This window comes from Myotis lucifugus, unplaced genomic scaffold (genome assembly GCF_000147115.1).
Source record: "Myotis lucifugus unplaced genomic scaffold, Myoluc2.0 scaffold_312, whole genome shotgun sequence".
NCBI lineage: Eukaryota > Metazoa > Chordata > Mammalia > Chiroptera > Vespertilionidae > Myotis > Myotis lucifugus.
This window is the reverse complement of record NW_005871360.1, coordinates 793420-815078: the sequence shown is the minus strand read 5'-3', so window position 1 is coordinate 815078 and position 21659 is coordinate 793420. Positions and strand designations below refer to the sequence as shown.

The following is a 21659-nucleotide window of genomic DNA, read 5'->3' as shown; positions in this document are numbered from 1 at the left end:
TGCTACACGTATATAATAAAAACAAGAAAGCAGACAGAACCCAGAATTGGTTGTCACAATTGGTGTCCTCAGATGCGCCCAGAGAACTTATCCCAGTCACGGATGCCCTGGTCCCGCCCAGACCCGCTGAATCAGAACCTCACGGGATTTACGCAGCAAGAACATGGACACTGGAACCGTGCCCTCCTCGTCACCTGCCAGAACATCACGATTTATCTTTGTACTTGTCTGTCTCCCTCGGAATGCAAGCTTCAACCAGACCGTGTGAGCGGCTTTCCGTAAGAAATGGGGGGACGGGGAGGAGGGCTGGAAGGGGGGCGGCCGGGTGGCGTGGACTCACCTGGAGGGGCGTATTTTTCGTGGAAAACCTCATAGGCTTTTCTGTGGGCGTCGGCGAGGGTCTGCAGGCGGGCGGGTCCGGACTGCTGGGCGGGCGGCCCCGCGATCGCCTCCCCCAAGTCGCTGAAAGTGAACCAGGTGTCCACCAAGTCCCCGAAGGAGCGGAAGGCGAACGCGGCGTAGTCGGCGAAGCGATCGGCGGGCGTTTCGCCGCGGGGCCCGGGGCCCAGAAGCGCCCGCCGTGCAGCACCCCCAGCGGCCGCAGCCCCGCGCGCGCACGGCCCCCAGGAGCCGCCGGTAGCAGCGCAGCGCCCCGGGTCCCGCGCCTCGGAGCCGCCCGGGAGCAGCCGGGCCCAGGACAGGAGCACCTTGTAGTGGGTGACGCCGCGGGCGCGGAGGCCGCCCAGGTGCCGCGGCAGGAGGGCGGGCAGCGGCCGGGGGCACGCGTCCCCCGCCGCAGGCAGAGGGCCGGCCGCTGCCATGAAGCTGTCGGCAGGCTCCCAGCCGAACCCGCCGCGGGAAAAACTTAGGAAAACACAAAGGGCTAAATTCCAGGTCAGCTCCATCTCCGAGGACCTGTTGGGAGGCGGTGGAAGCCTTACTTTATAGCCACAGCAGAGGCTGTAAAAGGCTACGTGAGTATTAACACTTAATAGGTAACTGGTCATCGGTGATAATGCAATCAGTGCATCGTTCATCGATGTAATGTCGAAAAATGTAAAGGCCATAAGCGATAGCAACACATAATGTCAAATGTCTCACGATTTAAGCCGAGGAACCTGGGAAATGTCTGAAGAAAGACACGTTCTCCACATTTTTTTTGTCTTACAAAGCATTTTAAACTTTGTTTCCATAACGCAACAAAAGCGAGTCCCTTGCCAAACTTTCCCCCCTTTAAAATATGTAAGTGATGAAACATTTTGTAAAAGATTCAAATAATATAGAGACATATAAAATATCCCTGTGAGTTCTTTCCCTCCCGCCCGCCTCTTCCTGGTGTAAGCAGTTCGACATCGCTTCCTTCCCGTTTTCCTTCTCCGTGTGGCCGAATGGTAATGCGGGAGTTTGCAAGCTGGTTTAAATCGCACCTGGAGAAAAGCCCTTAATATGCCTGCCTCTTCACCTGTAGAATGAAGTAGCTGGTAGTGAGAATGAAATGAGGTCATTCTTTAGCATGCTTAGAACAATGCAACTCAGCGGTAGCTGTTACTGCATATATTCGATGCAAACATATGTAGGTGTGTAACATTTTAAATGTATAATATAATTTAACATATACAGGATTATGGTTGTTCCTCAGCTTGCTTCTGTTCACTTAGTAGCTGCTGGACCTCTGCCTACATCAGAATGTATAGACCCACTTCTTTTTAGCATTCATTCCACAGAAAGGAGGTAACATAAGTTAACCTCTTGAATATTAAACACTGGTTTTATCTTAATTTTAATTGGTTGCAAATGTATATAGATATACACTTATATCTATACATTACATATCTTTGTCCACATGTGTGACTATTTCTTTAACATAGATTCTTAGGAATTAAGTTGACCCAATGGCATACCTGTTTAGAATTCTGATTGAAATATAAATAGTCTTCCAAAACAGGCTTTTTCAAATTTAAATTCTACAGACAGAAGTGTGCTTAAATCTTTCTGCTTTGCTAACACTTGTTATAAAACTTGACATTTTTGATACTTGGAAGAATGAAAATATTATCTTTATTGGTTTCTTATTTTTCTGCTTAAAATGTAGCTCTCCATGTTTTTGGGCTGCTTGTTTTTCTTCTGAGATTTATGTTTATATCCTTTGTACGTTTTTATTATTTTAACTTATTACTGAAATAAAAACTCTTTATTTAATAGAGTTTGGATGTCATATATTAAAGCATGATAGAGCCCTGGCCAGGTGGCTCAGTTGGGTGGAGCATCCCCCTGTACACCCACAGGTGGTGGGCTGAGTTCCCGGTCAGGGCATGTGCCAATCCTGCAGCCCATCACGTTTTTCTCTCATGTATCCTCAGGTGAGGATTAAAAACAAACACACAAACAAACAAAAAAAACATGATAGGAAAAAATTTTCCCCGGTCCTTTAATATGGTTTATGGTGTCTTTTAAAGTACATTCCTGTTACAACTAAAAGTCGGAGCGGACATCAACCAGAACCACGGGAAGGCTGGCTGAGGAGAGTCTCTTCAACTAGAAGCAAAAACAACAGCATTCCGACGCTCAGCGGAGGCGCAGTGTGGAAAATTTAAAGGTACGGCGGTGCGGTGGTGAGGGTGCGCGCGCAAAGCGGGCTGGCGGCTGAGGGCGCGATTGTCGTTTTCAATCAGGAGCAAGTCTCAGACTCTGGGCTACAGATCCGGGCGAGTCTCTAGGGACCCTGACTCAAACGGGAGAAGCGGGACTGTCTGGCTACGGCCCCTCCGAGGTTTGCAGCGATTGCTGGGACAGAGAGGCAGAGCCCCTGGGGACGGACTGAGAGCGGCCATAGCTGCTCCCTCCCCCTGCCCTGTTGAGCCCGCCCCGCCCAAACCCTGCGCACAGCCATTTGCCGGTCGCCTCAGGCAAGGGCTGGACTAGCGCCTCCCCAGAGGACTGAAGTTTTCCCACAGCTGATTTCCACAGCCAGTCGGCCTGGTGGTCAAATCCCTCTAGTGTTAACTACAACAATTAAGGCTTGGCTAGAACAAGACTGTGCACAGAGACCACAAGGGGGTGCACCAAGAAAGCATAAAAGATGCGGAGACAAAAAAACATGACAGAAATGGAGGATATGGAGCTAAGAATCGCAATTTTGAGGGCTTGCCATAAATTTGTGCAGAGCCTCACGAAAACTAATGAGACCCTCGATGCTACAATAAAGAAATTAGAAAGTAAGCATACACGGACTGAAATAAAGAATATTATACCCAATAGCAGACCAGAGGAGCACAAGAATCAAACCAAAGATTCAACAAAAAACACCCAATTGGAAAAGCAAAATGAAAAAAGAATCCGAAAGTGTGAAGATAGTGTAAGGAGCCTCTGGGACAGCTTTAAGCGGACTAATATCAGAGTCATTGGAGTGCCAGAAGATGAGAGACAGCAAGATATTGAAAACCTATTTCAAGAAATAATGGCAGAAAACTTCCCCCACCTGGAGAAAGAAATGGACTTACAGGTCCAAGAAGCGCAGAGAACCCCAAACAAAAGGAATCCAAAGAGGACCACACCAAGACACATCATCATTAAAATGCCAAGAGCAAAAGACAAAGAGAAAATCTTAAAAGCAGCAAGAGAAAGAGGCTCAATTACCTACAAGGGAATACCCATACGACTGTCAGCTGATTTCTCAACAGAAACTTTGCAGGCCAGAAGGGAATGGCAAGAAATATTCAAAGTGCTGAATACCAAGAACCTACAACCAAGATTACTTTATCCAGCAAAGCTATCATTCAGAATTGAAGGTCAGATAAAGAGCTTCACAGATAAGGAAAAACTAAAGGAGTTCATCACCGCCAAACCAGTATTATATGAAATGCTGAAAGGTATCCTTTAAGAAGAGGAAGAAGAAGAAAAAGGTAAAGATACAAATTATGAACAACAAATATGCATCTATCAACAAATGAATCTAAGAATCAAGTGAATAAATAACCTGATGTACAGAATGAACTGGTGACTATAATGAATCAGGGACATAGAAAGGGAATGGACTGACTATTCTTGGGGGAAAAGGGGTGTGGGAGATGCGGGAAGTGACTGGACAAAAATCATGCACCTATGGATGAACTCAGTGGGTGGGGAGTGAGGGTGGAGGGTGGGGTGGGAGCTGGAAGGAGGGGAGTTATGGGGGGAAAAAAGAGGAACAAATGTAATAATCTGAACAATAAAGATTTAAAAAAATAAAGTACATTCCTGGTACCATAGTTTTAAGTCTCATGTCAAACCTGTATTCCTTTATCCTGTTTTAAATCTTTACATCTTTAGCTCATCTTGAATTTTAACTGTATGTATATTGTGTGGCATGGCTTATCAATTTCTAACATGTTATTGAATAGGCCATCTTCTTCCACTATTTGAAATGCTACCTTACCAGAAACAAAATTTCTATAAAGACATAGATATGTCGGGACTTTCTACTTCTTGATTATCCATTCCTGTGACAATACCACACAATTTAAATTTCTATAGTTGTGTAGTACTTTTTACTTTATGATAGGACATAGCCTCTCCTTTCATTCTTTTTCCTGGACTTTTCTTGGTGTGCACACATTTACTCTTTTCCTATTTTTTTTTAATAGAAACAATTTTATTTCATTTACTGGAATTTTAAAGATGGCCTTGACGTCAAGCTTCAAATCTGGTAACCATCATTTTGTTGTCTCTATCAATGAGTTTGTTTGTTTATTGCTTTTTGTGTATTATCCCACATATGAGTGAAATCATGTGGTTCTTATCCTTTTCCATCTGACTTTTTTGACTTGGCATAATACTCTCAAGATCCATTCATGTGGTCACAAATGGCAATATTTCAATTTTTTAATGGCTGAGTAATATTCCATTGAATATATGTAGCATATCTGTATACAATTGTCCATCAAAGGACACTGTTTCCATGTCTCGGCCACTGTGAACAAAGCTGAAATGAACATAGGGGTACATATACTAGTATCTTTACAGATAAGTGTTTTCACATCAAGATCCTGGCCATTACCAGCTCCTTCAAAGAACAATCAGAATCTAGGTTTTGTTGAAATGAAGATGATTTTTAAAAAAATATATTTTTTATTGATTTCAGAGAGGAAGGGAGAGGGAGAGATAGAAACATCAATGATGAGAATCACTGAACGGCTGCCTCCTGCATGCCCCCCACTGGGGATCAAGGTTGCAATCTGGGCATGTGCCCTTGACCGGAATCAAACCCAGGACGCTTTAGTTCACAGGCTGACGCTCTATCCACTGAGCCAAACCAGCTGCCATCAGTTTGACCTCTGTATCTATAAGTCAGTTTCTATTTTATTTGTTCATTAATTTTGCTCTTTAGATTCCACATATAAGTGAAATCATATGGTATTTTTCTTTCTCTGTGTGACTTATTTCACTTAGCATAATACCCTCTAGGTTCATCCATATTGTCGCAAGTGGTAAAATTTCACTTTTTTTATGGCTAACATTCCATTGCATATATGTACCACAGCTTTCTTACCCATTTGTCTATTCATGGGCACTTGAGTTGCTTCCAAATCTTGGCTATTGTAAATAACACTGCAATGAACATATTCTTTCTAATTAGTGTTTTAGCCTCCGGCATGCCCCCTACTGGAGAGGGAGCCAGCAACCCAGGCATGTGCCCTAACTAGGAATCAAACTGGTGACCTCTTGGTCCATGGGTCAACAACACTCAACTACTGAGCCACACCAGCAGGGCTGCTGAGAGGTTTTTGATTATTGAGTCAATCTCCTTACTAGTCTGCTCAGATTTTCTCTTCCTTCATGATTAAGTCTCAGTAAGTTGTATGTTTCTAGAAATTTATGAACTCCCCTCTTGTTAATGGATATCTGTTGGGATTTGGTTGAAAATACATTAAATTTATAAATTAGTTGACAATTTCAACATTCAAGTAGTCCCACTCAGTAACACGTTATATCTACCCACTTACTAAAGATCTTGTATGCCGTTATCCATTTTACCTTCCTGACAAGTAACATGCGGAGGAAGGGGGTTATGTGGAAATGTAAGCACTCATTCAGACGGACTGTAGCCCCAGCTGGTTTTGCTCAGTGGATAGAGCATCAGCCTGTGGACTGAAGGGTTCCAGGTTTGATTCTGGTTAAGGGCACATGCCCAGGTTGCGGGCTCAATCCCCAGTAGGAGGCGCACAGGAGGCAGCCGATCAATGATTCTCTCATCATTGATGTTTCTCTCTCCTTTTCTCTCTGAAATCAATAAAAATATATTTTAAAAAGCCCTCTGACTGCATTTGTAGTAATTACCTCGTTTGCTCTGGAGCCTGCACTCCCACTAATGGTAGAATTGGGAAGGGGATGAGATTCATCAAAACAGAACTCGGGTTTCCTATGCTTCAAATTTTCCTTTGGGCAAATAGTTGATCAAATTAAAGTTCAAACTCCTGCCAGGCTGTTTCTCTTCTTTCAGGACCTCTTAACACCATTTTCATCGAGTGGGAGTCAGTACAGAGAAGGGTTCTTTCTTGCTGTCTCCTAGCTTTTCTCTAGAATGTTCTTCCTAACACCTGTTACTGAATGTCCTGCCTGACATTTGTCCGTTTTTTGCACCAGTATCTCAGCCTCGCTAGCAAGTCTGAGATCCCAAGGTATCTTCATCCCAACAGCCTCTAATACCCTCATTAATTAGGAACATACTTTTGAAGGAGCTTATAACCCTGCATTTGCTAACTGTGCAGCTTCTCTATTCCCAGTGTCCCCACCCTATCTTTTTCAAGCCAATGGAGAGTGAAATTACTATTATTGAACTCACATACCACATATGAACACGCCTTAACTGGCCCTACAGGCCAAGAATGACATCTGGTAAAAGCTGCAATAGAAACTGCATCATCAGTATACTGATAACTAAGTTTCAGGAAGTTAGTATCATAAACAGCAACAACTTTTACCTGGAAGAAAGCCATAAAATTTGGAAATGGTTTATAATATATAAAATCACACATTTCCCTTAAAATAAAAGTTAGAGCCCTAACTGGTTTGGCTCAGTGGATAGAGCGTTGGCCTGCGGACTGAAAGGTCCCAGGTTCGATTCCGGTCAAGGGCATGTACCTTGGTTGCGGGCACATCCCCAGTAGGAGGTGTGCAGGAGGCAGCTGATCGATGTTTCTCTCTCATCGATGTTTCTAACTCTCTATTCCTCTCCCTTCCTCTCTGTAAAAAAATCAATAAAATATATATTTTTTAAAAAGTTAGAAAATAACTCTTAGGGCACAAAAGTTAAACTATTACAAAGTAATGATGCCCTAGCTGGTTTTGCTCAGTGGACAGAGCTTTACCCTGCAGACTGATTCCGGTCAGAGGCACATGCCCGGGTTGGGGGCTTGATCCCCAGTAGGGGGCGTGCAGGGGGCAGGTGATCAATGATTCACTCTCATCATCAATGTTTCTCTCTCTCTCTTCCTCTCTGAAATCAATAAAAATATATTTTAAAAATAATAAGAAAAGACTCATAGTTACAAGTAGATGGAAACAATCTCTCTATATATAAAAGCCTAAGCAACTGAACGACCGGTTGACCAGTCGCTATGATGCGCACTGACCACCAGGGGGCAGATGCTCAATGCAGGAGCTGCCCCCTGGTGGTCAATGTGCTCCCACAGAGGTAACACCGCTCAGCTGACCAATGGGAGCCAGACGCAGGGCTCACGGCTGGCAAGCGCTGCTGCGGTGTGAGCCTCTCACGATTGGGACTGACTGGGTGCGAGCCCGTGGCAGGCACAGCAGGGCTGGGATGAGCGGGAGCGGCAGGCAGGAGTAGCAGGTGGCATTGGATTGCCGGTTTCGGCCCAATCCCCGCAGGCCACGCCAAAGGACCCCACTGGTGCATGACCAACCCGCGGCTGGCCAACCTCCTGTGGCCAGCCAACCTCCTGTGGCCAGCCAACCTCCTGCAGTCTCTCCCTCTGGGCGGCCGGCCCCGATCACCAGCCAGGCAGAGGGACCCCACCCGTGCACCAGGCCTCTAGTAAGAGTATAAATAAATTCAAGACAAATGCAAAACAAGTTATTTTATTTTGGTGAAAAACTGCAATAGTTAGCAATTGAAAGTTATTTCCCCAATAAAATACTACATACCATAAAAGTAATGGACCATTTTCCTACAAATGAAAGCAAAGGTCTTAGTTACTGAAACCACACATTATTGGGTTCCAACTTCACTTAGATAAGAAGCACACTAAACAAAGGCCCACGTTGGCATAGAAGTGTATGCGGCACACAGGACCTTCAACTTGGTTCGTTACTCAGCAATGCATCTTCCCGAAGCCTTGCTCCCAGAAACATTCTCTCCCTAGCAGAGCTCCATTCAGACCCCAGGCTCCAGGCCAGGAAGCAGAGGGCCGCAGTTTCTTTGGTTAGTTGCTTTCAATATCTCAATCTTCAAGCAAGTAATTAGGGTTCACTACCAAGTAGGGATCTTCTTCATAGCTCTCACTCCCTTCCATGGAACCTTTCAATCCAGCTTGGGTGAGCTCAATGAGAACATGATCCTGTGAAGCACAAACATTCATCCTCAGGTCTCCACAGTGTTATAGACATGCCAGGTACACAGCACCCGACCCTTCTCCTGAGTGTTTGCTACTAGCATTTTCTTTCATTTCCCCTCCAGACACTCGTAGAAAAAGGACTATACTTTAAAATCATTATTAAGGATCTGCTAAACCTGTCCCCATTTGGATATAGACCTTTTCACACCATAAACCTCTTTTTAAAAATTAAGAAATATGGACCTGGGTGATGTGGCTCGGGTGGTTGAGTGTCATACCAAGAGGTGGCCAGTTCGACCTCCAATCAGGGCACATGCCCAGTTTTGGGCTCTATCCCAATAGGGGGCTGTGCAGGAGGCAGCCAAGTGATGTGTCTCTGTCTGTCTCTGTCTCTCCCCTCCCCTCCCTCTGTCCCTTCTTCTCTAAAACCAGTAAAAATACATTTTTTTAAAAAGAAAAATTAAGGATTGTGTAAGTAAGCTCAACAGTCATTGTGATTTTAATAAGGTTTCCTGGCATACGACATCAAGTACTTGTAAATATAATTTCAAAAGGCAAGATGTATGAATTTTAAGATTTGCAATTGTGTAAAATACTCTGATATGTTTATCACTCTGATAAAAGTATTTAGTTTCACGTAATATCTTGATAATTTTAATTACTGGTCATTGAACTTTCTTTACTACCCATTCATAAATCAGAAGTAGAATCTGAAGATAAATTTCACTCTAAGAGCTAATAATAATAAAAAATAAAAAAAAGAACATGCCAGGTGGCTTAAAAATATTGATGACAGATTTCAAGCCTATGATGTACCTATACATCAACCTAAAACATCTACAAATGAGAAGGACTCCTAGCCAGGCCTGTATGGAGGAACTCAGGAAACAGTGATTTGATCCTAAGAAGGTGGCAAAGTCCCACAGAATGAGCATTAATGCCATTAAGAAGGACTGGACACTTTCAAGCACTCTATGTACTAACACACCCTCAGAGGGAGAACACTTGATCAGCACCGTACAAGTTCGCTAGTCTTTTGCGTGAATTAGCTCAGGCAGTGAGTCAAATTAATCAGTGTAGGTCAGTTAATTTCAAAATGTGGCCCAATGTGGATTTCCACATGGATCATTTTATCTTACACTGATCCCAGGGGGCTCTAGGGAGGGAAGGGCGGGCCTGGTGCAAAAACACTACCCACTATTTGAAACACAATTCTGAGCATGCACCACCCCGGTTATGGAGTGATTATTAGCTTTGTTTTCATATATATTATTTATTAAGTTCTGATATGGATAGCTGTTCTCATCAGCTCCTGAAATTATACACTCATTTGCATCTGCTCTCACGGGTAAAGTTTTTCAGATAAGACAACCCTCAGATGTGATACCTACAATATGTTTATAGTGAGCACTGAAGCAAAATGCAGGACAATTGAATCTCTGCCATTTGAACAGAAAAATTCAATTATTCAGGAAATACTGGACCCCTCTATTCGCCAGGCAACACTGTAGAACCTGAGGATACTGTGGTTAAAGTCCCTGCCCTCATGGTGCCTGCCTTCTAACGAGAGAGATAAACCCAACACCTAAGGAATATACTGGCAGGCAATAAGCACTATGAAGAAGCACACAGCAGGGCAACGGGGTGACAGCAAGGAGGCTATTTCAACAGACTGGGCAATAAAAGCCTCTTTCAGGACGGAGGAGGGGATCTGGGCAAGGGCAAAGGGCGAGGTGTGTCAAAGGAACCGTGATAAGGCCAGTGTCCCTGAGGAGGATAGGAAGAGAAAGGGGGCAATAAAATGAAGTGAACAAGACAGACAGAGGCTGGTGGTCTGTGTAGGCTTCTGCAGGCCATGGTATTGGCAACTGGATTTTATTCTAAGTGGAAGGGAAGAACTGGAAGGTAGGGCACTAAAATAATTTGACTTGTTAAAAGATGCCTAGCTACTGGGCAGAAAGCCAATACAAAGAGGGACAGACATAAGGTGGTGAGAAAAGAACAGAAAATACACATACTGAAGGTAGGGCTCATAGAATTTGCTGCTAAAAGAGAAGTTGTGAGGGAAAAGTGGAATCAAGAATGATTCTAAGGCATTGGTTCTCAACCTGTGGGTTGCGACCCCTTTGGCGGTTGAACGACCCTTTCACAGGGGTTGCCTAAGACCATCCTGCATATCAGATATTTACATTACGATTCATAACAGTAGCAACATTACAGTTATGAAGTAGCAACAAAAATAATTTTATGGTTGGAGGTCACAACATGAGGAACTGTATTTAAAGGGCCAGAAGGTTGAGAACCACTGACTTAGGTAGTGAATGTAAATAGAAAAGAGGTCTGAGGAATGAGCACAGTACTCCATTTAAGAAGTGACAAGAGGGGGGGAGGTTGGGGGTTAATGGGGAGATGAGGACACATTTGTAATACCTTAACCAATAAAGAAATTTAAAAAAAAAAGTGACAAGAGAAAAAGATTCAGAAAAAGAGACTGAAGAGAAATAACCAGTGAGACAGGAGAAGACCCAGGGGAATATGGTGACTCAGAAGACAAGGGAACAAGTATTTCCAGGAGCAAAGACAAACTGTGACAAATGCTGCTGACAGGTTGAATACTGAGAAGGGCCAATTAATTTGAGCAGAGAGAAAGTACGTATATAATGGTCTTTTAACAAAGTGAACTGACTAGGGGAAAGTAACAGCACCGGCAGGGCTACTGTAAAGTCTATAAGATACAGAATTGTCCACTGGAGACTTGTGGTCATGCATTTAAATAAGAATGGGCACATGGTTGCATGCTTTTCTCTAGATATTTTTAAATGCTTGGATATGAGTATAAAGAAAGAATTAGATTTAACCAAGACTGGGGTCTGGCCAAACAAGTAACACAAAGAGAGAATGAAGTTGAAGGTAAAAGACAAGAGTGATTATTAGAATGTAAACTGGATAATGAAGGTAAGGAAGGTGAAATATAAAAATTAGGTAATAGTGGTTGATGCTTGAAAGTTTGTAATGAGAGAGAAAACAAAGGTTAAAAACCCTCAAATAATAAGACCCTAAATCCACCTTCCCAGATCTGACTTACATTCTGCTTGTTATAATAGAGGAAATAAGTCAATCAAATGCTGTCAATTCTGTTACAATTCATAGTTCTAACTAGACCCAATGATTCAAAATAAATGAACATCTAACCAACCTACACAAGAGGCACGAGCTCCCTCCCTCATCAAAACCCAAGCAAGCAAAGTTCTGTACGTACATAGTGGGTGAGTCGATAAATTACTTTCTCTATGATCCTCTTTTTATTTATAAGTTCCTCTTCAGAATCTATTTCTGATTCAATTTCCTTCAAGTACCAGTTAACAAGCTCACTCCTCTTTAATGCCGACTCATCCTCTTCTGCAACAAAAATACATTTTAAAAGGGTTAAATTATCTTTCTAGCAAATTGTACTGTCAATCCTGGGGGCTTGCACACACAGATATGTACAGATTAGATAACCACCAACCAGTCAGAAAGTATATCTGCCGAAGTAAGATTTGCAATGTTCCAGTATAAGCCTGAAATAACCTGTCATATTACTTGTATGCTTGACTTTATCCTGAAGAGAAAAATCAAATTAAATAGAGATGATAAGAAACAAGCCTTAAAGCTACTAATATTTCAGAGTATAAGGTGTTTCCTTCACCTTTTTATGCTTCATCATCTAAGAGAATGTCTGCCAACATCAACTGAAGGCATAAATTAGGAATGAAACAACAGCAAGCAAAACTTCTTAAATATAACTTTTCTTCTTTGGAAAAAGACAGACTGGAATTGAGGTCAACTGAGAAGCAAAAACCATGGGAATTGACCAACCGGTGTGGCTCAGTGGTTGAGCGTCAACCCATGAACCAGGAGGCCATGGGTTCGAATCTTGATCAGGGCACATGCCCATGTTTAAGACTCAATCCCCAGTAAGGGGTGTGCAGGAGGCAGCCTATTGATGATTTTCTCTCATCACTGATGTTTCTATCTCTCTCTCTCCTTCTCCCTTCCTCTCCAAAATCAATAAAAACATTAAAAAACAAAACCACAGGATTTTATTCAAAACAAAAAATTAACAATTGATTCCAGCAAGGTCTATTCATACTGACTGAACTGTGTGGTTCTAAGAGTCCAAAGCAGAACTCTAAATTCACAAGGAAAGTTGGAACCTGCATAATATTATAACACAGAAATAAAATATAACCTGGCCGAAACCGGTTTGGCTCAGTGGATAGAGCGTCGGCCTATGGACTGAAAGGTCCCAGGTTCGATTCCGGTCAGGGGCATGTACCTGGGTTGCGGGCACACCCCCCGTGGGGGATGTGCAGGAGGCAGCTGATCGATGGTTCTCTCTCATCGATGTTTCGATGTTTCTAACTCTCTATCTCTAGCCCTTCCTCTCTGTAAGAAATCAATAAAATATATTTAAAAAAATAAAATAAAATATAACCTAAAAAAAGTCTACTTAGTCTTGATTCTAGCAATTGCTAATAAAATGCAAAATAAAAATTGGAAAATTCTAGCTTTACTGATAACTTCCTTTGAAAAGTTTATTATGGCTGTAGAGTAAGTACTCGCTTAACATTGTCAATAGGTTCTGCTATTTTAATTAAAACAACATTTAATTGGCTGGGTGAACAGTGACTTTTTTTCTTTTTTAAAGAAACAAAGACCTAGTAGAATTTATCTATGGAATGCAGACTATCTGGGTGCTAATCATATCTTTGCCCCATCAATGGTCTGCCATGTTTAAAACTTGTGCGAGAGAGAACTAGAATAATAAAGTATAACATGAACATAAGAACCTGTGAGCTCCCAAATCTTTTTAAATGAAAAGGGAGCACCTGTCTGTTCTAGTGGCTCCTTTACTATCTTCTCTCCTCCCGCCCACTGGCCAGTTATCAGGGGAAAGAGAGCAGAGGTTACAGGGCTCACACCTTTAGTAAGCCAAGACAGTCTCTGGTCTTCCTTTACTCCATCTCAGACAGGGTGCTGTGATGATAGCATCTGTCCGAAAGCCGGAATATTGGAACTTATAAGAAATGTCTGATGGCCAACCACCAAATTAAAGTTTTAAGCTTGACTCCTTGATTTCATTATTTTTCCTTCTACCTTGTGGGAAAGCAGTTACGGGTAAGAAATGTACTGCTATCCAGATATCACACTTAAACTATGGAGAAATGAGGGTTTTAGTTTATTCCTAGTCTGGAACGTTTTTGTGCTGATACAGTCTTTTGAGTTCAATTACTTGCCTATGAAATATAAATAACCTAGGAGTTCATACATTTAAAATAAAGCTATAGTAAGGAATAGTGATTTTTGCATCTGTAAAAACATTATAAAGGACTTCTCTATTCATTATAGAATCCCAAATCCTGCTTCCAAGCTATTAAAATTGGCCAACATTAATATGAATAACCCATAAATCTTGTCTGACAATGAACTCGTGGGGAAAAGTCCAGGCTGGAATATGCTGACACCCTGCCAAAGTAAGATTGTCTAACAATTTATCATTTCTCCCGACAAAACACAACCTTTAGCAATCAGAAGTGGTTTATGTGCACACAGCTATGTAAAGGACTGAGCCTGGGGGCCTCACCTTCTTCCATCTTTCTGAGGTGAAGCACAATAAGGTTAGAGATTCGGCAGTATTCGGAGAAGCCCAGCCTTAGGGAGGCTTTTGGAACAGAATCGCGGTCTGCGTCGTCACTGTGGCCGTTGATTCCATTCACAGGAGCAGGGCTGTCAGCGTGACCTGAGGGAAACATCAAGCACCTGAGTCTTCCTTCTGTTCCTCCAAAACTTCCGCATCAAATGTTTATACATACACTAATAGTGCAATACTAACTTCAAAACAAAGATATATTGGGTATTTAGTAATTTTACAAATAAAAATTAAAAGCAGCCCTAGCCAGTTTGGCTCGGTGGCTAGAGCTTCAGCATGCAGACTAAAGGGTCTCGGGTTCGATTCCGGTTAAGGGCACGTACCTCAGTTGCAGGCTCCTTCCCTGGCCTGGGTCGGGGTGCATGTGGGAGGTAACCAGTCAATGTCTCTCTCTCACTTCAATGTTTCTCTCTCTCCCTCCTTTCCACTCTCTCTAAAAATCAATGGAAAAATATCCTCGGGTGAGGATTAACAATGGAAAAATATCCTCGGGTAAGGATTAACAAACAAAAAAAAGGGCAAATTTCTAAGTGCTATTAGTAAAGACAACTAAGTTAGAAGAAATGGGAAGGATGAGAGATAAAGATTTCATAATCTAGTCCTAGCTGGTTTGCCTCAGTGGACAGAGTGTCAGCCTGCGGACTGAAGGGTCCTGGGTTCGATTCTGGTTAAGGGCACATGCCCAGGTTGTGGGCTCAATCCCCAGTAAGGGGTGTACAGGGGGAGCGGATCAATGATTCTCTCTCATCATTGATGTTTCTCACTCTCTCTCTCACCCCCTCCCTCCCTCTCCCCTCCCTTTCTCTCTAAAATCAATAAAAGAAATATTTCATGATCTAAAATGCATCTATAACATTATATGCAAATTTTTATCCTTTTATGTAAAACTTTAAATTCTGGTAATTTTCTGTTTTAATGTATTTGAGAAAATGTTTTTAATTCAAAAGCAAAATAACAATAGGTTGGGGAATTAAGTCCACTATCACCATTTTTGGTGTATTTTGTCTTGTAAGAATACATTTTTATGTTAATTACTTAATTAAATTTTAACTTATAAACAGTTAATTACAATTCAATATCCACTTTTTCCTTTTGCCACAGAGACTTCAAAACCATCAACAAGTGTACTTTTACCATGGCATCTCAGAGGGCATTCTGGACTCTAATTCCAGAACAGATTTATAAACAAACGTCTCACCATTGATGCCCTCTGGGCTCTCATCGACTTCCATTTGGACTTCTTCGTCTTGATCTAAATTGACATCAGGTGTTTCTACACGGATGATGGATTTGTTCAGTAACCTGAAAGCTTCCTTCACATGTTTAGGTTGGACCTAAACCAATCAAGATGAGGTAAATCAGTAAGTCAGTCTTCTTGGTTTACCAAACAGATTCTCTCCAGACAAAATCACAGCGGTATTTTGGTTTACTCACACTCTCCCTCCCTCACACAGACATGAAATATGACATAGTACCATACAGTCACCAGCATGGCTAAAAAGACCAACAATATTGAGTGTTGGAAAAAAATGTAGAACAACTTTCATTCATCGCTGGTGGAAATATAAATTGATACAAGCACTATGGAAAACCGTTTTTGGCAATCTTTACTAAACTGAACACACGTACAACCTAAGACCCAACAATTCCACTCCTAAATATATATATACCCAACAGAAAAGTTTACATATATACATTATATGATCAAAAGATATGTATATCCCATAAGAACCCAAATTGGAAACTAAGTGTTCATTAACAGAATAATTGGTGAGTCACTGTGATATATTCATTGATAGATCATAAAGCAATGAAAATGGAACTACCTTATGTATGTGGTCAAATAATCTTGACAAAGGTGTCAAGACCACCCACTGGGGAAAGGATAGTCTTTTCAACAAATGGTGCTGAGAAAACTGGGTATCACATACAGAAGAATGAAACTCAAAATAATAAATTAACTCAAAATAAATTAAAGACCTAAAACTATAAAAAACAATCTGTAAGAAAACGGGGTTTGAAAAGTTTCATGACATTGGATTTAGTAATGGTTTCTGGGATATGACATCAAAAGCACAGGCAACAGCCTGGCCAGCGGGGCTCAGTAGTTGAGTGTTGACCTATGAACCAGGAGGCCACAGTTCAATTCCCGATCAGGGAATATGCCCTGGTTGTGGGCTCGACCCCCAGTATTGGGCATGCAGGAGGCAGCCGATCAATGATTCTCTCTCATCATTCATGTTTCTGTCTCGCTCTCCCTTCCTCTGTGAAATCAATAAAAATAAAGCAAAGGCAACAAAAAATAAAATTGACAAATGAGACTACATCCAATTCAAAAACTTCTAAGTTGAGGAAATTATAGAGTAAAAAAGGCGACCTACAGAATGGGAGAAAATATTTGCAAATGCTATATATGATGGGGGTTAATATCTAAAACATAAATAAAGTATACCTATGCCCATTGTACCATTATTCAAAATAGCCAAGAGGTGTGGAAGCAACCCAAATATCCACCGATGGATTTTAAAAATGTGCTAAATACATACAATGGAATGTTACATGGAAGGAAATCCTGTCCATGCTGTAACATTGATGAACCTTGAGGACATTATACTAAGTGAAATTAGGTTACACAGGCATGCTCACTGAAAGTTAAATGAGTTGTACACTTATAATATTTGCACTTTTCTATACGTATGTTCTGCTTCAATAAAAAAGCTTATTTAAAAGAAAAATGACATGTCCATGTTTTTGTTGTTGTTGTTTTTTTTTGGGGGGGGTTGCTTCAAGTACTTTTATAAATAACCTACAGTCTCTCTAAATCTCCCTCCCTAACCAGCTGAGCCCTGTAACAAGATAAACCCAGCAGAGCAATTTTTAAAAAAGACAAAAAACTATTAACAAAGACACTAAGTCATTTAAGAACAGTCAATATCAAGACATATCCTAATAAACTTACTGGCCTAGGAAAATAAAAAAGAATACTTTTGAAAAAGAGAAAGAACAAGTTATTCATGGGAGCAAAATTAATCAAGGGCTGGCCTCAGATTTCACCACAGCAAAAGTTAATGTTAGGATACAGTAGAAAAATTCACAAAAAAAGAAAATATGAGCCAAAGGTTGTATATCAAGCCAGGCTATTATTCAGGTAAAGACTATAAATAACATAACACTAAGAGAATATCACTCTCATGAATGTGGGTGTTTTTTTCACTGAACTCTTCACAGGAAGATTTCAATCAGCCAAGAAATGGATTAGAAAATCATAACAAAATAATCTCCACTGAGCCTTGCATATATTTAGCTACAAAACTAAGATTAAAACAAATGTGGGAATTAAGAGTGACAGAACACAATGCAAATGATATGCGTCTGAAGATAGAGAAATGATATATAGAAATGGGAAGGGAACAGAAGAGAACAGGGAGACCTGAGAGATAAATGTGCTGACTGCCTCTCATCTGTACCAGTCAAACTATGATAAATCAAGTGATAGATAAGCATATCTGACTGCACAAAGGTAAACGCTAAGATATTATTTTCTAAAATTAGATGGTTGAGAGGTAGGGGAGTAGGAAATATGAAACATGCTGGTTTTATCACTGTTCATAGTAGGGAACCAATAGATAACCAAGTTACCACTAAAATAAAATACAAACTTTCTGGATATCAGAACTGCATATATAAGCAGTTTCTTGAATGAATAGCATTAACAGTAACACTCTATAAGTATTACCAAATCTATAATATGACTATCTCATTACTATTTAACTACACTCAATAAATGCTTGACAGTAACCTTCTTCAAGGGAGAAATCCCAAGGTCACATATCTTACGAGCACTCAACAGTTATACAATGTTAATATGTCCCAAACCAAAGATAAAAACATGCTTATAAGCCAACAAATCAATTTCTCTTCCCATCCATTGTGTTAAAGTGGCTCTGATACCTCATCACAGCAGTGCATCCGAGCCATTGCTTCCGAGAGACGGATCATGCTCTCAAGCTGCCGCACTGTAATCCTCCAGGACGACTTGCTGACTCCAGAGCCATCCCTCTGGCGGAGACGTTTATACTGTTCCACAATGAAGTCCTCCGACTCTCTGGAAATCTGTTTCAGAACATCACTGACGTCAGAGCGTTTCTACTTGACGGGAGCTGTGTTAACCAGAGGTTTAAGAGCCTTCCAGGTGGAGACATTAGGGGAACTGAGAAAGTCAAAACTTTGAAGCCAATGACAAGGAATTAACACTGAAATGCCTTTCAACAGAAACTAAGAAGGCCAGTGAATTCCATGTACTATTTTATAAACAGGAAGGCAGCAGGGTTAGTATTTAAGGAAAATGACAATTTCTAAAAAAGACTAGTGTCCCGGTGCATGGATTCACACACATTGAAATTAATTAGAAGAAATATTTTAATGTTGCTATTCTCATCTTGCTAATGAAAAGAAAACAGGATTCCACTGAGTCTCCTATCTACCTACTCCAGGACTTCTGTGAGGATCAAACGAGATGAGGCATGAGAAAATGCTTCACAAACATTTGGTTAAACTGTAAAATGTTAGCACCTGGCTATAAAGCAAGTTGGGTTCCTGGGCTGAAGAAACTCCAAGGATGCTAGTCGCTAGGGAGAGGAAGCTGGATGTTGCCACGTGACGTCATTACCCAGCGTCCACAGCCACCGTTTCTGGGCTGGGCTGGGCTGGGCTGTGGGCTGCATTTTGGGCCATGGGGGGTGGTGGCGGGGCCTGTGTCCCACGTGGGGGAAGCCGAGTGTTGGTGTGTCAGTGCCAGGTCCATGGTGCTGTTTATTTTTAAATGGTCAGTGTGCAACATGGCAGCTCCTGCGTTGAGCATCTGCCCCTGGTGGTCAGTGCACATGATAGCTACTGGTCAGATGGACGGACACTTAGCCTTTTATATATATAAAAGATATGTAACAAGCTGAAGCAATGGGATAGGATGTAATCTTTTCACCCAAGATGCCAGAGCCCATTAAACAATGCGCAGGCTATTCTTGAGATTCAATTCATTTATGTTGTCTTTAGGAAAAAAAAGGACAATACACATATATATTATGACTTATTGATTTCAAAGAGGAAGGAAGAGGGAGAGAGAGATTGAAACATCAATGATGAGAGTGAATCATTGATCAGCTGCCACCTACATGGCCCCTACTGGGGCTCAAGCCCACAACCTGGGCATGTGCCCTTGACCAGAATCAAACCCAGGACCCTTCAATCCGCAGGCCGACGCTCTATCCACTGAGCCAAACCAGCTAGAGTGAACCCTCAGTTTTTCAGAGCAAGGAACTCAGCATGTTAACAAAGAATGCATGCCAAGATCAGAGAAGGGCCAGTACACAGTCATGGAGTACAAATGCCTCTTCACACAAAAGTGACCCATAATCCTTAGTTTTAAAAGACGCACTAAACTTCTATTGGGACAGTAGAGTCAATCCCAATATTATAAACTAGAGGCCCAGTGCACGAAATTCATGCATAGGTAGGGTCCCTAGGCATGGCTGGCGATCAGGGGCCCCCGCTGGCACCCTCATTGGCCGGCCTGGCGCTGCCTGCTCGCCCCGCCGCCGCTCCTGGTCACCTCCCTCTGTGGGGTGACTGGTAGGGTGATCGGGAGCCCCGCTGTCACCCGCCTTGGCTGCTCCTGCGTTGAGCGTCTGCCCCCTGGTGGTCAGTGCACATCATAGTGACCAGTTGTTCCACTGGCCATTCGGTCTATTTGCATACTAGGCTTTTTTTTATATAGGATAACTAAGTGAAAGTGATAAATAATGAAAGACTAAGAATAACTTCCAAGCCCTGGCCAGATGGCTTAGTTGGTTGGAGTGGCATCCCGTTAACCAAAAGGTTGCTGGTTCAATTCCCAGTTAGGGCACATTAAAAAAAAAGAATAACTTCTAAACGTCAAGCCAGACAATAATGTGTAAAAACCTAGAATCAACCAGAATCAAGCAAACATTTTTTTCTTTCCATATTCTATTTTAGGAAATGCCAACTGGAGGTTTATTTATTTATTATTATTAATTTTTAAATTAATTTTCAGAGAGAAGAAGGGAGAAGGAAAGAGAGATAAAAACATCAATAAGCACTCTAACCGGTTTGGCTCAGTGGATAGAGCGTCAGCCTGCGGACTCAAGGGTCCCAGGTTCGATTCCGGTCAAGGGCATGTACCTTGGTTGCGGGCACACCCCCAGTAGGGAGTGTGCAGGAGGCAGCTGAATTGATGTTTCTCTCTCATCAATGTTTCTAACTCTCTATCCCTCTCCCTCCTTCTCTGTAAAAAATCAATAAAATATATTTAAAAAAAACAACCATCAATAAGCAAGAATTATTGATTGTCTGCCTCCTGTATGCCCCCTACCAGGGATCGAGCCCGAAACCTGGGCATGTACCCTGACCAGGAATTGAACTGTGACCTCCTGGTTCAACCACTGAGCCACTCCAGCTGGGCTATTAAATGGAGGTTTATTTTAAAAATAAATGTCTAAGTAACTATCCTGGATCCAGTGCAGATTCAATCTAATGAACTACATCAACTACTGTAAAATAACAATCATGTTCATTCACAATTATCCAGAGGAATCCAAGTTTTTCCTCAGAGAAAGATATGAGAGCATTCAGTAGACTACTAAACACATACACACTTTTATGATTCTTAGGAATGGTTAAAATAAAAGAATGTCTGCCCCAGCCAGGTGGCTCAGTTGGGAGTATTGTCCTATGCACCAACAAGGTTGCAGGTTCAATTCCCGGTCAGGGCACATGCCCAGGTTGAGGGTTTGATCCCCAGTAGGGGGTGGGTAGGAGGCAGCCAATCAATGATTCACGCTCATCATTGAAGTTTCTATCTCTCTCTTGCTCTCCCTTCCTCTCTGAAATCAATAAAAATATATTTTAAAAAACCCCCAAAAACTCTCATCCCCAAAAAATTGTTATTAGCACATAACAAGGAAAAGAAATGGAATTATTCAGATGTTTTTAAAATGCCCTTTTCTCAACTCTCTGAAGAAACAAACTTCTAAACAAACAAACAAAACCCCCAAAAATAAAGAAACAAAAAACCCAAACAAGTACAGGTTCAGATTTCTCCATGTAATCTTTTTTTCTAAATGCCATTTAAAATATACCCATGATGCTCTATTCTAGTATAAAAAATGCAGGTTACCTTTGGCTTAAACTGCCTTGCAAAGAGAAGATACCTCCTGATATCATCAAGGGAATAAACACGATCAATCGAATCTTCAATCCTTGAATGCAAGTCTACTATACGCCTTGCAATAGCATAATCTGTAACCTAATTAAAAAAAAAAATCACTTTGATCAGTCACATCAATATCCACTCCAGACTATCCTAGGCATTAAGAAATTAGTCATAGCTAAAAATA

The 21659-nt window shown here is 41.6% G+C and overlaps 2 protein-coding genes across 3 annotated transcripts in view; both read right to left on the bottom strand.

Annotated features, from left to right (window-relative positions):
• LCT (lactase) overlaps positions 1-1067 on the bottom strand; it is a 49082-nt gene extending 48015 nt beyond the window's left edge. Inside the window, 4 exon segments of the mRNA XM_023764015.1 lie at positions 341-541; positions 544-606; positions 609-653; positions 656-1067. Coding sequence (XP_023619783.1) covers positions 341-541; positions 544-606; positions 609-653; positions 656-1067 — 721 coding nt within the window.
• Positions 1068-8063: 6996 nt separating this feature from the next.
• The window catches only part of MCM6 (minichromosome maintenance complex component 6), a 35741-nt gene continuing 22145 nt past the window's right edge, over positions 8064-21659 (bottom strand). For both annotated transcript variants that reach the window (XM_023764025.1, XM_006100435.3), the window contains 6 exons: positions 21440-21568; positions 18199-18360; positions 15446-15581; positions 14182-14337; positions 11815-11954; positions 8064-8558 (listed from right to left, as the gene is read on the bottom strand). In XM_023764025.1, coding sequence (XP_023619793.1) covers positions 8442-8558; positions 11815-11954; positions 14182-14337; positions 15446-15581; positions 18199-18360; positions 21440-21568 — 840 coding nt within the window. In that variant the 3' untranslated portion in view covers positions 8064-8441. The remainder of the gene's footprint in view (positions 8559-11814; positions 11955-14181; positions 14338-15445; positions 15582-18198; positions 18361-21439; positions 21569-21659) is intronic.